The sequence below is a fragment of the Grus americana genome, chromosome Z (assembly GCF_028858705.1).
Source record: "Grus americana isolate bGruAme1 chromosome Z, bGruAme1.mat, whole genome shotgun sequence".
NCBI classification, from domain to species: domain Eukaryota; kingdom Metazoa; phylum Chordata; class Aves; order Gruiformes; family Gruidae; genus Grus; species Grus americana.
In genome coordinates, this window is record NC_072891.1 from 12,682,269 (window position 1) to 12,698,885 (window position 16,617).

The following is a 16,617-nucleotide window of genomic DNA, read 5'->3' on the forward strand; positions in this document are numbered from 1 at the left end:
TCTCAGTTTCTACAGCTTTCTCCTCCTGATTCAGGAGGCATTTCCTACCATCAGCTTTTCACAGGCTTTGTGCTGCTGCTTTGTAGGCAGGAGAAAACAAGACTCAATGGGAGGAAACTCCAGATTTTATTTAGAGATTAACAGGGGCGGCAGGTCTGACCATGCTTCTTTCCCATCCAAAGATCCTTCCCTCCTACATGCACCTGAAATCACACTTTATAGCTGGCACTTACAAAGCACTTGACAGCATCTCATTTCCTAATTAAACTGTTGTATACATTAAGCATTACCACAGAATACATTTGTTATTTTTTCAAGAAATTTGCACTTCTCTGAAGTTGGAAAACCCCCTTCCACATAGAAGGATAGATGGACAATAGGGGAAACTGGGAGTACCTGAAGTGCCCAAAGCCCAGCTGAGGCAGAACTGAGACTTTGATGGAAATCTTAAAAGCTCTGTTTCCTAAACCAGTGAAGATCAGAGTCTCAGGAGAAACTGGAAATTATTTATGAAATTAAAAAAAAATAAAATCATTTACGTCTTGCATGTGATACGCAGTAACCATTTGCAGCTCATAGCTTGAAAGGGTGCTTTATTTTGTTTCAGTACAGATTCAGTCCAGTTCACAGAGAACACATTAGTTAATACATATCTTCACTTTGTAGGAGAAATGGGCATGAACATATGAGCACTCAGTCACCAGCCTATTACAGCCAATTTGTGCAACTTTCACCTCGAAAGCATCATGTATGGCACACAGGTTTCACTAGCATCCCATACAGGAGCACTGTAACATCATCTCTAGAAACACAGGAGAGGAGGATGTAAATCTCAAGGACTGTAAAACTATATATATACTGCTTGGGGATTTAACTTTCAAAATAATTTTTGACATTAACTTTAAAGTTTGTTTTAAAAGAATGCATCCCTGAATAGCATAGGTTCTTCCTTGAGGCACACGTTCAAGTTCAAGCTACAGATAGCAGTCTTCACTTTAAGCAGCCATTGAGAGCTGAGGACTTGGAGCAACCAGAAGTGCCTTAAACCCAGGTCTCAAGGTCTCCGTGAGCTGCAGTAGCAGCTAATGGGAAGAAGGGTACCTGAATCTCAGCAGAACAAAGCAGTCTCCCATGTTTAACCATTTTATTAGAACCTGAAATAGCAATGAAGGCAAGGATGTTTGCTAAATCAGTCCCTGTAAACCTACCAAACTTACCTTCCTTGTTAGACATAAGGTCTGGCAGCACTCGTGAGACTTTAGGTTTTTTTAAAGCACAACATAGGACTGAAGACTCCAAAAGCTCATCTGTTTCCCCTGCACATCCAGGCTTATACTAGGTGGTCTAGCAAAAGACACTGTCGCTCTTCATAAAACCTTCGTTACTCACATCAAAGTTCTTTGACACACCCAGTACAAACTCTCCCCATCATAGACAGGTTCCATCTTTAAGCAGAATAAAACTGATAACTGCCTACAGTATTTATCTTCTATGTGGAGAGAAGGAAGAAAAAAAACCCCAACCTCCTCCTGAATGGGATTAAAGGGTAGCTTCTTTTAAACCATGTTGGCTGTAAGGGTGACAAAACCCTAGCATCCTCCACAACCTAACATGAAACACGGAAAATACTCACAGAATGAAGATGAGAGGACAGAAAAGTGACTATGAAAGATGCTTCCAGTCTGAAGCATGTTTCAAGTAGCTTAGATTTTCAAAGCTATTTTAAAATAAGTTTTATGTACTGAAATTGCTCCTACATACACCACTATTTTTTTGACCTTTCCATCTAATTGCTTTTTTCTTCTCTCAAAGAGCAACACAAAATGAGGAAACAGATCACAGGAGTGAGAGACAATAAAAGCAGTGAGTTAGTGTATACTATCAAGCACAGAAAGTTTTCTATAAGCTGTCAAATATAAGAGCAACATGGCAGCTTTCATTTTTCCTCCACTTAAAGCTATCACATTTTGAAATGTTTAAAAGAAAATGTCCAAAGTTCATGCCCAAGCTCCTCAAAGTCTTAAACACAGCATCTTACAACTAAGAACACTGTTTGTCTTTTTATATGTAAACCAGAGTTTGAAATATCTTACAGTATACTTTTAATTTCATTTTTCTAAAGAAATAGCATTTAAGAACTGAAAGAACAGTATGCCATTAAATGTTAAAGGACCATATTTTAAAAACCTTTATTAAAAAATGTCATAGTTATGATGAATCCAAGTTGAATTTTAAAGTCAACTACTTAAGCATCTAAATGATTTAAAATTAAGTGCAAAATTGGAAGTCCAGTCACAGATGAGGCTGTATAGTTGTGCTCACACTAGAAAAGGACTACCCATGGCAGGCACAGCTGCACACTCACAAGCTAACTCAGTCTGTCTCAGCCATGAATCCTGCAGATCTGAGCCACACTGCTGATTAGGTCAGTTTTATCTACTTGATATAAACTCTCCCTTTCTAATAAGAAGGATATTAACTAAAGCTTTCAGTTAAGCAATAGAACCTAATTAGCAACACAAAAATAAAAATGACATGCTTGCTTTGTTTCAGGCACTTTCAAGATCATAGTTTATTTACTGTAGGTAAAAAGCTAGTATACAGATTACGGGATCCCTTAAATTTCAACTCTACAGTTATACACCATCTAGTATTCTTGCTCTGAACATTAACCAAAAAAAGTTTCTAAACACCTGTAAGCCCCACTATAAATCTGTATTGTTATGAGGAAAAAAAAATAATCAATGCTTAATTTGTTCAATGCATAATATTTACACTGTGAAACCAATGGGAGATAACAAGCAGTGGCAAAGAGGCAATAAATTTTAAAAAGCCAAAGTTTTATATATTTTTTTACAATAGTGTGCTAATCAGCATAATTGTATATAAAAAAAAATATAGCAGAGCGTCCCATTACAGAAATCTTAATCATCTGAACTGCAGTCATTACTTGCTAACCATTTACATGCAACACCTGCTAGGACTGACTTTTTGTTTTTAAACTGTAAAATAGGTTATGAAGTTTAAGGGACAAACATTAATTTGTGTACAAAAGTAAAAATTGCACTCAAGAATTGTACTGGTCACAAGCCTCGTACATATGGGGGTGGGGGGGAAGGAAAGTACAAATGATGACAGAAAGTGGTCTCTTTCCATACACTATCAAAGGCAATGCATAGACTGAGAATACCTGGATGGCAAAGTCTGCAGACACTGGAAACAAACAGCTTTCACATACATGCTCTTTACAGGAGGCCTTTCTTTCCATCGAACGGCAATGGCTGACAGCAAATAAGGGGCACCAGGTGTACAACTAAGTAGATCTTGCAAAATACTAAGATGGGACAGTTGTTAATATACAATTGGAACTATATATACACAATATAATGGAATGCATCCCATCCCAAAACTGTTTATGAAACAATTGGACCTTTCTATACTAGCCTTATAACTCAGCTATTGTTCTAATGAAAATACAAGTACACAAGAGACTTGCATGAAAAGTAAAATTTATGGGGCATTTTATAGGAACTGTTGACAAAGCTGTTTAATGGCATTTCTGCTTTTAAAGTAATTTTGTTAGATAGAATTGAAGCAGCATCTGTGTATAAAATGTCCTGACAGACACTTCAACATGGAGCTTTGGTGATTTAAAAAGGCCCTTTTTAATCTGTTGTGAATTGTACTGCAGAAGATGTATGCACACATCTGTGTCAGCTGAGACTAGTGGTCCAACTGCATGCACATTTCCTCCTTGAGGTGCTTTCCATGTTAAACCACTTCAATAACAGTAAGATGAAAAATAGATTTAAAAAGGTATTTCAGATAACTCAAAATGAATAGGAAATGGAATGCCAATATGGCAGTAAAACCTTTTTCTGTTGTTTTTAAACAGGAAGCTCTATTGTACCAGCAGAATCCTGTATACAGATACACAGAGAAGGAGGGAATAGACCACTTATAATTCCCATTAAACAAGAGCCAATTCATCATGTGAGAAGGTACAAATTACAGAAAACATGAATAGTCAATAGAAGAGAAACAACTGGTTTACATGAAAGAAGAGAGAACACTTCAGTCTGAATGCAGTTATTTTGTGAAAGCTGCTACAACAGCCCACAGAACCTCATTCGTATTGGCTTTCATACATTCAACCTCAGGGTCTAAATCCAGAAGCTGCCGCACTCTCTTTGTGGCTAAATCATACTGCTCATCCAAAAGGGGGGCAAAAGCGTTCTCCAGAACATCTGAAGCATGGGCTAAATAAACAAGTGCCAGCAAGCGCTTGTCCATGCGGTGAGGGTCATTCACCCATTTGTCAAGAACTGCTTCTTGAACCTTCTTGATGAGGCGCTGCTTGATATTGTTGTTGGTGAGAGGGTGCGTAGTCATGTCAAAAAGAAGGAAGTTCTGTTTCTCTGTTGTCAGTACACCTTTTTCCACTAGATTTTTAGCTAACCGTTCACGGACATTTCGTAGTTGGTAGTGCAACTTCAAAGGGTTCCATGTTTCACCTAAAAAGCAAGCAAAAGACCCAACATTCAGACAAAATTTAAGCTGTGGTGCAGAATGAGCTGTCAAATTCATATAACTGACTATTACTGTACTAATGTCAGCATTTCTCATACTAAGATATTGTACTAATGTCAGCATTTCTCTGATCGCTGACCTACCCAGATACAGGCACAGACACAGACCCTGGGAGGAAAAAAAAAAAAACCACACAAAAAAACTTACACCAAACCAGTCATAAAGAAAGAATTTACTTTTAATAATAAAAATAAGCTGCTCCTCCAACCTTGTACATTTGTCTGCTTCCAGCCTTTTACCATTTCAGAGACTGGAAGAAGTGTCATTGCCTTTCTGCCAGAGACAAGCTAATGCTCACCTACCCTGTGTATTTCTCTATTTCTTCAGGTTTTCATTCTTCGCTGCCTTCCTGCCCCCACCAGGTGAAACAGTGACCATGCACCGTGTTAGCATGGGAGTGCATGTGTACACAGGAGCACACGTTGGGCAGGGGCTTTAATGTTTCTATAAAAATTGTTTCTAATCATTTTGTTAAGGCAGGTGAATCTGGCCCTTTAGAGTGCCTGACTGTGTGACTGTGTGTGCATATAGGAGAGAATTTAAAATGCACAAGATCAGCACCAACAGCTACTGATAAAGCTAAAATTGTTAAGTCCTGAGAAATTCGCCTTTGCTGAAGAATTTACTTAACAAGCTAAAAATTTTAAGTCCAGCCTAAGTATTTATCATAAGTGTTAAAATCCCCTCCTGATACAAAAAAGTCTATGCATTTTAAGAAGCAAGGGAAGAAACAGCATTAAGTATTTCTTACACAGATGGGGTTTTTCCGTAAATGATACGAGAATTTCTGTATCAATGTGTTTCTATATCAGAGAGCTTTTTAAAATTTCTTTGGTTAACATACAATGATAATAATAAAAACCACAGATGACTTTAAGGTTTCTCCCAATGTGATAGAGGGTAACATAAACTATATTCAAGTAACAGCCAAGTTAAGTAAACCAGCGAGGTGACACCAGCCACACAGTGAAAGGCAGAGAACGTACCCAGGCCTGAACTATACAAGTCCCTTATAGCTCCCACACCTCATTGCATTCGATTCCCCAGCTTGACCATGAATGAAACTACACACAAGTAGTTTCCTTAAAGCATTTCACAGTGCAAAGGGTATTTCCTAGATTTTTCTACATTTGTTAGGTGGATGCGGCCACACCATAATAAAAATCAGTACTGTGCTGACACCTTGTGACCAATCTCCTCAACTACACAAACGCTTGCCCGAACACAGACAGAGGTTTATTACATCTACAGGAAGACCTGACATTTTGATCCAAACTTCCATATTCCCTACACTTGCTTCCCTTAGAGGCTGTCTTAGAAACAACATCAGCCTGGTAAACATTGCCTTACACATCCATATAAATATTTCCACAACAGCTTTGAACTCATACGTACTGTAACTTGAAGCAGCAAAGCAGCATTCTTCGCATTGCTGACAATTACAGATAGAGTAGCTGTTTTCCCAGGATCAGGCCCTAAAGCTAAATTCTAAAAGAGTTTATTAAAAAACCCCAAACAAAACACCAAAATATTTTTCTTCAAAGGCCAGCCCTCTAAATCAAGGGAAATGCAAAGAACCCTAATGCCATCCAAGAACCAGTTAATAACCATGTGCATGTAAAAATGATTGATCCAAGTCTTAGCCACAGCACTGACAATAACTGTCTTCCCAGAGCCAAAGCACAGCAGCATCAGGAAAACCTTAGCTTAGCTCAAAGAAAACCTACAACATTGTTCATTCATTAGCTGACCTTTTTTGAATTGGGACTAACTTGATGTGCTCTGCACTGGGAGAGAAGGTGATATGTCAGCACAAATTACGTATTTGGGACAAGAAAAATGAATTGTTTTTGCAGGCTGTAAGAGCGAAGGAGAATTGAACTGCAAGGCTGTGCAGCAGCCATGCCCCCTGCTGACCAGGACTGCTTTGTTCTCTTTCCCCCTCTGCCTGACAGTCAGGGAGCCAGAGGGGAGGGATGGCAAGGACAGGACTAAGATGTGCAAGGAAGGCTGTTTAAGGTGGTACAAGATGAATGGGAAGAACATAATGAAAACAAGAGGGCAGAGAAAGGAGGAGAAATTTTGCTCGTTTTTGAAACTCTTACTTATTGGTTGTTACGTGTAACAAATAGATTTAGACGCACAACTTCAAGTCTCATTACCCCACACCTCCCAGAGTCACAGCATTGACAAAACAGTGGGGTTTTTTCCTGCACTGTTTGCACAACTGAAGTATGGCTCTGAACTGCTCCAAGGAAACTGCATTTTATGTGTTTTGTAAAAACAGGCAAGCCTTGGTGATGAATTCTAGCTACAGAAAAAAACCAAACCTCAACAAAACAATAAAAGCACTACCTGTTAAAAGATGTTAATTGTTAACTTCAGTTTATGTATCCTGAGGATACAACTGTTGGTGAGGCATATGAAAAATGTTAACTGCAATAGTAAAGATGAAATCTGATTACCTATCATTTTCTTGGCAAAAACTTACTAGCTTTACAGGAAGAGCTGTGTGCAAAGCTCTCATCTTGAAGACTTTGCTTTGAACAACAAGTATCTAATATTTGAAAATATTTATTACATTTTCCTGGTTAATGAAAAAATAGAACTCCTGACTGTTTATTGTTTCTTAATGATTAGTGGCCAAATAATCCCCAATTTTTACATCTGAGCGGTGAGAAGCTTATCTCCTTTCTTTAGCAAAAGATCTGAACACTGAATCCATACATTTACACTCCAAACTTCCACTAGCCCTCATTTCCAATTACAGAGAAAGGCAGTTACATCTCCAGGGTGCAGTCCTGATTTACTTCAGTGTCAGTGGAAGACACCTCTTCCACAGAGTAGAGATGTCCTCTGACACTTCCATCTAGATCCTTTCTGTACCAAGTTAAGTCAAAAGCAACAGTTACTTATATTTGATTAAGGGCTACAATCAATAAGAGACTACCCTAGAGGACAGACTAATTTACTTTTTTGCATACTTTCTCCCCAAAAACCTTACAGTATAATCTCTAGTGATACCAGATAATTAGCTTTATTGGGGGGAAAAAAAGACAAATACACTATGTCCAAGGCTTACCACTAAGCAGTTCAATCCAATTTTGTACTGTTTCAGGAGGCTGGGTCTCTTTTATGTGTTTCAGAGCTTCATCAAGCAGAACATCCCCTGTAGGAGCATCTGACTTGCAAATCACCTAGGATAGAATAAAATGCAGTCAGTATTTTGACTTAATTCAAATACTATAAACGTTTACCAATCAAACCGGAAAAATCTATCTGTTATCAAAACCAAGGAAATTTTCTTTTAAAAATAAGGAAACATCTCTAAGAATACAAAAGTTTAAAAAATATCTAGTTGTTAAAAAACCCGACCAATTATCTAGGATTTTAATTACAAAGCTATGTTAAGTCTTAGGTTATCTATAACTTTAATTAACCTTAATTGACTAAAAACCATACTATTAATAACATGCTTAATACCTAATTTTTTAAGGACGATAATCCACTAACCTGGGCAGGTCCTTCACTTCCTCCACAAAACAAAGTATACTAAAGTGTTAAATTACTCTCTGATGGCAATCTATTTTACTGCTTCAAGCCAATTTATTCAAAATACTGCAGTTAAATTAGGCTATGTGAAATTAAGAAATAAATTACAAAACTGAAAAAGCAGGAAAACTGGTTGTCTTCTTCCATATATTGATGGATAAGAATAGGTTCAAGACATCATCTGTAAGTTTTACAGCTCTGAAGAAAACATTGACCAGCAGCATTCCATTCCATTCACTAACAGTTAAAACACATGTATTAGGCAAAATATGTATGTACTAAGACGACCCTTAATATGCAATAACAGATGCAGTAACATTTAAGTTTGTTATTTAATAACTTCTACAACTATTTGAGTTCTTTCCTCAAGACAGCAAAGGAGAACAAAAACAATTCACACTAACATAGTAAAATTTACAAATTTGAGTAACTGCTTGTTTACAAGTTATACAAACCATGTATAAATACCACTTTTCCTGGTTCGTAAAACAAGAGCAAATGAAAACATACAGATTAAACTAGCCCAAGTCAATATATCTGAACAAAAACAAAATAACAACAATAAAATCTACCTTTTCTTAGGAAAAGAGAATTACTACAGTTTCAAACCTAGTTATGAAAGTAAAGCTTAAATCTGGCAATTTAAATAGTTTTACAAGTTAACGCTTTATAAGCATCAGGTAAAGAGATAACAGGCAATTGACAAAAACACTAACACAACACCACAATTCCACATATACAAGAGAAGCAGCAAGTGAAAGTTCTTATTTTTCATAAAGCTTCACAATAGTCAGAAAGGTGTCCTGGAAAAGCTTTACGTGTCCTATTAAAATACATTCCAAGTCTAGTTCTGTTCATAGTTCTAATAATCCTTACTACAAACAATAGAGCAGTACAACACATTTTTGTAAAGTCTGTAGATGACACTGAAATGAGTTGCAATGGTAAGACAGCTTCAATACTGGCCAGATGATCCCAACCTGGAGGTGTGTACAAAGTCAATGAGATGAAATGAAAAGCAAAATTGCTGGGGAGATCTTTGTGAACAGCTAACAGGTCATAGCGGGAATATAATTTCCAATTTAGATGGTGTGTATATATAAAGCACAGAAACTAAGATTTTTAATAAAATCAGCAAGAATGAACCAGTCCACAATGCCAGGCTAAAAAGAACAAACTTTGTTTAGATCTAAAATGAAAGCATGTGAGATAAATAGTAGTTTAGGCTGCCTACTCTGGAAAAAATAAAAGATACCAGCTTATTCTGGAAATACAGAAGATGCAGGATGTACTATCAAAAACTTCAACAGGCAAATTAAACACCCAGGAATTGACTGTTGAATTGCAGTCAATGGAGAATGTTAAGACTAAATGTCTGCCAGGGAGGGACCAGAAAAACTTCATTATCTGTTACTGCCTCAAGATTAAATGGTCTCTTGACATACCGTCCAGGTCTCCATTTTTGGGAGCTGGGGATCACTCTAACCATAAACCACAGATACTTGATTTTAAGAACACAACTGCATTTTAATCCAGACAATCTCTATTTGAAACTAAACACACAACAATGCATGTTTATCTTTCTGATTTACAAGCTTGCACTAAAACCTCTATTAAACATATATAATATTACATACTTTCCAGTTTTATACCAAGATTCTGAATTTTTGGAAGTTTCTGTTTTCTAACTTACAAGAGGATAGTTCAAGTTAGGGTTTTAAGCTGCTCAATCGCGGTTATTAAGAGTCACTTTTCAGATATTCTTTTAGTAATTAGCCTAAAACAACCCAACTTATTTATCTTTACTTCTTTCTCAAACTGACATTTCAGCAGTATTTTAGTTTCTTTGAAGTGTCCCATATGATTAATTTCACAGTAACATTAGTTAAACTGGATTTCTCCAGCCTGCTGCAGTTGGTAATGTACTACTTACCACCTCACTTTAACAAGGTAAGATGTGAAGTCATCTTTTTTGACCTGTTTTATTATTTAAAAAAAACCCAACACAAAACAAACCTCACTGAAGAGATAAAAAATGCTTTTAAGTCTAGGATATAAGTTTGTGGGGTTTTTTTCAAGTTTAGAAAACAGCCTTCCTTGCTTATTTGGGCTTAAGATTTTTTTTTTCTACCACTGCAAAGAAGTTTAAGAAGCTAGCCTGAATAAAATGCACCATGACAGTACAAGCCTAAACATACACACATTCAGAGGAAAGAGCTGTAAGGAGCATAGACTTCCCCATTCAACTCAGTCAGGACTCCATAAGCTCTTGTGAAGCCACAACGCACAGCAATTTTGTCTCCAAGCTCACTGTTCTCTGCAGGCAGGCATACAGCACCATTTCTTCTCACTTTTCTGTTACACTGAATATTCACTTCACAGATTCTTCTGACTATCCTTCCCCTCAAACAAAAGTATTTTGGTTCACACTTGGTATTTCTCTTCCCCTCCCCTTCCCAGCACATGCAGACAGGCAACAGTGGAAGCACAGCCACCTCTCTCCTACCTTCATGGATCTGCTCTTTCTTGAAGAAGGATTTATCAATGAATGCTTCCTCGCTAACTCTCTTCAAAGTCATAACAATGCAAGAAGAGTGGGAAATCGAGTGGGTTGGGGATCTTGCGAATTGAATCATCACAGAAGATGAAGCATCCACAAGGGGGAGTTTTTTCCTCTCTTTAATAGATGAGCAAAGGTAGAGAAAGAAGCTAAGATCCTGGGTCTTCAGAGATGATGATCCTTAGCCTTATTGCAAAAAATATTTATTCAAATTTTTCAGTGATTTATCAGGTACTAGATTTGCTTTGTATCCAACTGCTGAGGAAATGTCAATTACACGGAATATCTAATTTGCATTTTCCACAATGCAGCTTTGCATTTAAGCAATGCTAAAGATTAAGTACCTCTTGTGTTGATTTTTAAGTAAACTTCATTATTTAGTTTTAATACAAAAATTCACTCATGCATAATTCACTCAGTATTGTCAGCTATAAAATACTGAATTTAATCTCCTGAGGATTTGGGGGATTTCTTCTGGTTTTTAAGAACTCTAAAGATTTGGTTTGCTTTCTCAGACTGTAAGGCAGTATGAAATACCATTTTCTATCTTCAATAACCACTAGTCTTAGAAATTATTTTATTTATATATAAAACTCAACATCCATTTATTTGCTTCTAAATTGCTACCAATAGATAGAGCTCCAGGATGATGCAATGATAATGTATTTTAAGCCAAATTTACAAGGATTTTGCAACATAAAATGTCATATTGACTTTCAAAGCTTTGCTCATGTCCATCAACTCCTTGTCTGCCAGTTTCTCAGTCTCATTTGTCTATGGCATGCAAGCATGTATTTAATGCATCTTGATCCATTCTGAAGTTCTGTCTTAGAAATCACAAAAATTTATCAGCAAAGATTCACCTGATTGAAGGCTTGAAGTGGAAATCCTTGTAGCTAGCAATCTTTCAAGTCAGCTGTATGACCAAGGCCACAGTTAGCTGGTTATAAATCCATACTACTGCCCAAAGAACTAGTTCTACCCTCTTCTTATTCTCACCCCATTGCTTGTGCCAGCAGTCTCACTTGTGCCCCACCTGACAAGATCAAGAAAGCGATTCAGGTAAAAACTAAACTGATCAAAGAAGTGAATTAGTTTTCAGACGGGTTGCCTGACAAGGCTGCAAAATGCTAGTAACAACCCAGTAAAAACTCCAAAGACAGGACTATACTCAGTGGCAACATAGGCTAAAGTGAGTGAAGCCTAAACTCCTCCCTTCAGAACATGGCTTGAAGATACAGGGTTGATTCACAAATCAAAAAGTTTTGAGTTTTAAGGAGGTTTTTTACCTTCCCACAAAATCCAAGGATGGACTTAGTGCAAGGAGGAAGAATGGCTACCCCCAGAGGCAGAAGCTATAAAAAATAGTATTGCCACTGAATCACAACCTTGGATGCAACTAGACAGCTCATTCCTCTCACTAAGCACAGTATTTAATTCACAGCAAAAGCTGAGGGCAAGGGGAGCAAAGGCTGCAAAAAGGGGGACGAGGAGGACACTTGGTAGACTTGAGACACTTAAATCTAGCAAACACAGGAACAAAACGGAAGTTTGGTGTTAATGCAAAACTTCAAATAAGGTACAAAACACCACAAGTCATTCATGAGAATGATTTCTAAATTGAGAGAGGTGGTGTAAGGGGAGGAGAAATCTCATGTATATCAGCAGTCAGGGATTTTATTTGCAAGAAATTACCTAAGCAGAAACCAATCTTCATTTGAATTTTAAATTAAATTAGAATCCTGCCTGCAAAAAGAAATCTCTCGATTGCCTGACAACAGCAGAAAGAACAAAACCTTTAATACTGGATAGCTTTTAGATCTCCTTAAACAAAAAGGGGGAGGGGGATAGAAACAAACACATCAACTCACCCACAAAACCACATGATAAAGTTTAACAAAACAAAAGCAACAAAAAACCCCACACCAAATATGATAACAATTTTGCTTGTACTCTTTACTGAACATATGCACAGATTATTTTTCCATTTTCAAAAAAAACCCCAACCCATAGTTAAAATTTCAGGTAGAGCTGACAAAGTTTGCACAGAGTGAAAATAACTGCTAGAGAACATTCTTGAATGCCTAAGGAGCCATAAGCTTTGGAGTAAAAAAAAAAAAAATTGTGCAAACTAACCACTGCTGAATATGCCTAAATGAAGCTAAAAGAAGTAGGAGCTGTTTGTCAGAACAGAGGTTCAATTCTTCAGAACAGGAGGAAGCTGGGAGAAGGTTGAGGAATTTGTAAGCTTTCCTTTAAAAAATTTAGCAAAAGATAATATTGACAGGGAAATGTGCCATAAAAGAGAATTTATTTGTGGCAGATAGACAACATTTGACCATGTTTTCAATAAGCTTATTTTACAAGTATCCTCTAATGCTGATGAAGTAAAAATTCTTCGAACAGTGTGACTTTGCACATTTTGTACTAAGGAAAAAACAGCAGTAAAAGTAATAAATTAAGGCTTCAAATCTTCAGCCTAATTCAATAAAGGAGCTTAAAAATTTGCCTGTCTTAAAGGTGAGTACAATAAATTTAACACACCAGTCACCTGCTTAAAGCAGATACAGTTTTGTGCTCAGATCATTTCCTTCCCATGCATTGCAAGCACAAACTGCAACACTGTGTACACCAGAGTTAAACCGGTGGCTTACAGGATACATCTGGCAGGGTGTCAGTTACCCATTCCTTTCAGTCCCAGCCCACATCTCACCAACATTGCAAAAGCCAGTTCCTTCAGCAGATTACAACTGGTGCTACTGGCTCTCAGCAGTAACTGCTGCCACAGTGCCCTGGCCAGAGCCACAGCCAACTGTTTATGCAAGGTTCCCAGCAGCAGCAGGAACATGTCAAGAGAACAAACAGGAGCACAGAACAAGTAAAAAAGATTTTTCCAAGGCACTTCAGCTCACCATTTAAATGTTTTTACCTCTTGTGCATCTAACTTAGATCACTACTCAGAATCTCTATCCCCATGGAAAGAAAAAAAAGTCTTTTTCTTGCAACCAGTTGTAATTTATAGCTATTGCCTGGAGCACAACACAAAAGTAAATGTGACCATTTTCCTCCACTTACCTTTCTTGTTAAAAGACTTTTGCGTCTCATTCCACAAGCCTCTAGCTGAAGACGCCCTCGCAATGCCAATTCGATTAACATACAGCCACGCAATCCTGAGGAGATGCAATCATTCCAGAACGATGTGTAACCCTGTGAAGAATGAAAGGCAATAAGATTTCTCCATCTCCACCTGAAAGCAAAGTGTCAAAGCAGTTCTCCTGCCTTCATACACTTTTGAAGTAACATCACTAATCAACTTCCATTCCTGTACTGAAAACATGAAAGAGAAACACTCATTCTCTATTAGTTTTGACACTTTGTCTCTGCTCTTTGAAGGGCAGGGAAACCTCAGCGAAGTGATACAAAATGAAACACTAAAATATCAAAACCTGTGAGATACAAAGTGTCTCAGAAAGAGACATACAAAGTATGTAGTCAAAAGAAACTTAGTACATCTTTAAAGCAAGAAGCATTTGGCATTACTGACATCACACAGGCTCATCTGAGCTCTCTGAGAAATATTAACATGATTTTACATCCATAAACGATATGGCACTGATAATGATCTGAAAATCAATACTAAGTAAAATACGGAATATAGTGGAAACACAAATGTGGCAAGCACAAACCACAGAACAGATTTTCCAGCTTCAATATAGTAAACCAAAGAACCAAAGTTTTCAAGTAAATATTTGGAATAGCTACTATTTTGTCATTTAAATCCTTTGAAAACATGCATTTTTAAAGCTGGATGCATACCGTTCTTATGTGAACTGCAAAACTGCAAACCACATCTACCATGCATTTTCATCTGTATTTCTGCATTGATAGTTGTCCGCTTAAATGAAAGAACAGAGTTTTGGACCCCAGACATTTACTCAGTATCTAGAAATATATGCATTGACTTTTGTACCCTATTGCTCAACAATTATTACCAAAAAAATCTCATCAAAAGGATTCCATTTTACCTACAGAGCAGCCAACACAGTTCTTGTATATTTTTTAAGTATCTAAGACAAAACAAAATCATTCTGAGAAATGTTTTGTCTTTCGAGAAACTACTACGAAAACACTTAGTATGATCCAGAAAGGCCTTCCAAAACTCCTCTACTGATGCATCTCTGAAAACATCCACTTTGGGACACTTCAGAAGAAAAGTTCTGGAAACAAGGGGGGGGGGGAGAAGAGAGCATTCCAATTCATAAAATTTTTCTTAACCAACAACAAAGACTAGCTTAAATCAAGAGCAATTCAATTTTATTCTATTCACAAATAAAGGCTGCCAATGTATAGAGATACAAGATGCATACATCTGAAGTCTACTAAACTTAAAAACCAGTCCCTAATTAATGTGTGCCATTAAATAGAGATTTCCAGCAACATTATAATATTTGTTTCCATTTAGCTATTTTCAAGAGCTGTATTATATAGATGACCAATACTTCTGAAAAGTTTACAAAAGCTCTGAATCTCTAGAAAGTAATTACTGAAATATGTCACAGATATTTATTTAAAAGGCCATAAAGTTGGAAAGGGATTTGAGAAGTTATCTAATCTGTCTTCTACTCAGAGCTGATACTTACAAGAGTAGCTGATACTTGCAAAGTCAAGACATTCCATAAATTACGATTTTGGTTTGTACGAGACATTTCTTTGCCAAAAACCATGTAATATAGAGTGCACTATTTGCTTGATAAAGAAAAAAAAAAGAGAGAGATGACTCCTACATTCTACTATTTCCAATCTAATAGCCCCTTTACATAGTATTTTTTGAAATCAGACAACACATAAGCAAACTAAAAAAACCTTATCGCACAAACTTACAGCTGTGGTACATAAATATACACTTCTTTCTATTCACAAAAAGTGTTATATTATTATGCAAACAATGAAAATGCTAATTTCCCCCCCCTTTGTTTAATAATGAAAGCTGCATTCATTTTTTAAAGTAGAGCGTTTTTCAATTAAGTGATGTTAACTACACCACTCCTGGCAGCAATTACCAGATGTAAACTCCTCTGTTCCAGCAGTTATTCAATGTATACGGCCACAGGCTGTGGGGTGCAGAGAAATACAGGATCACAGGATAATTCAGGTTGGAAGAGAACACAGAAGATCTCTAGTCCAACCTCCTGCTGAAAGCAGGTTCAGCTATGAAGTCAGATCAAGTTGCTCAGGGTTCTACTCAGGCAAGTCTTGAAAGAGACTGCGCAACCATTCAACAGTTTTTAATCAAGTGATCATGAAAGGCAGCTCAAAAAAATTATGGTCTTCATCAATGGAACTGCTTGCCCTCATGCGTTAGATTAAAGTAATGAGAATGTATACTGACTCATCATCTTTTTTTTTTTTTTAAGAAAAAAATTATTCTTTTTTTTTTCCCCCCAAGCTCAAAGTTTGCAGGTGATCCACTAGAGAAGGAACATATTTCAATACACAGAGATTATATTGCTATGAACACAGTGAGGAAGAAGATATTTCAGATCATTTTTCAAACCATTACACTGATCTTTCCAGGTAGCTCAGGCAGATGGACTGATTGTTTTTGGCACTTACTGCAAAGACCTCAGACAACTGAAGGAACCTTCACAGAAAGGCCACTTTAGCACACAACAGTCTAACTAAATCAGCCTTTAAATTAACTCAAACTTCCCGGGGTAACTGAAAATCAGTAGAACCAGACATTTATCTTCAGCATTGCAAACAGCTTCCTGACACCTACTTTCAATGGCATACAGCATAACTAGAAAAAGGTGCTCAAAAGAAGAACACTAATGCTCAGCATTATAGAACTATTGCCTATTAAAGGGGCTATAGATGGACATTGAAGAAGAGAGGAATGAAAGAGTAGAGAGAAT

The 16,617-nt window shown here is 37.0% G+C and overlaps 1 protein-coding gene across 1 annotated transcript in view; it reads right to left on the reverse strand.

Moving 5' to 3' along the window:
- Positions 1-576: 576 nt before the first annotated feature.
- The window catches only part of GOLPH3 (golgi phosphoprotein 3), a 35,536-nt gene continuing 19,495 nt past the window's right edge, over positions 577-16,617 (reverse strand). Inside the window, exons 2-4 of the mRNA XM_054811173.1 lie at positions 13,778-13,909; positions 7,673-7,787; positions 577-4,514 (exon numbers count right to left, since the gene is read on the reverse strand). Coding sequence (XP_054667148.1) covers positions 4,090-4,514; positions 7,673-7,787; positions 13,778-13,909 — 672 coding nt within the window. The 3' untranslated portion in view covers positions 577-4,089. The remainder of the gene's footprint in view (positions 4,515-7,672; positions 7,788-13,777; positions 13,910-16,617) is intronic.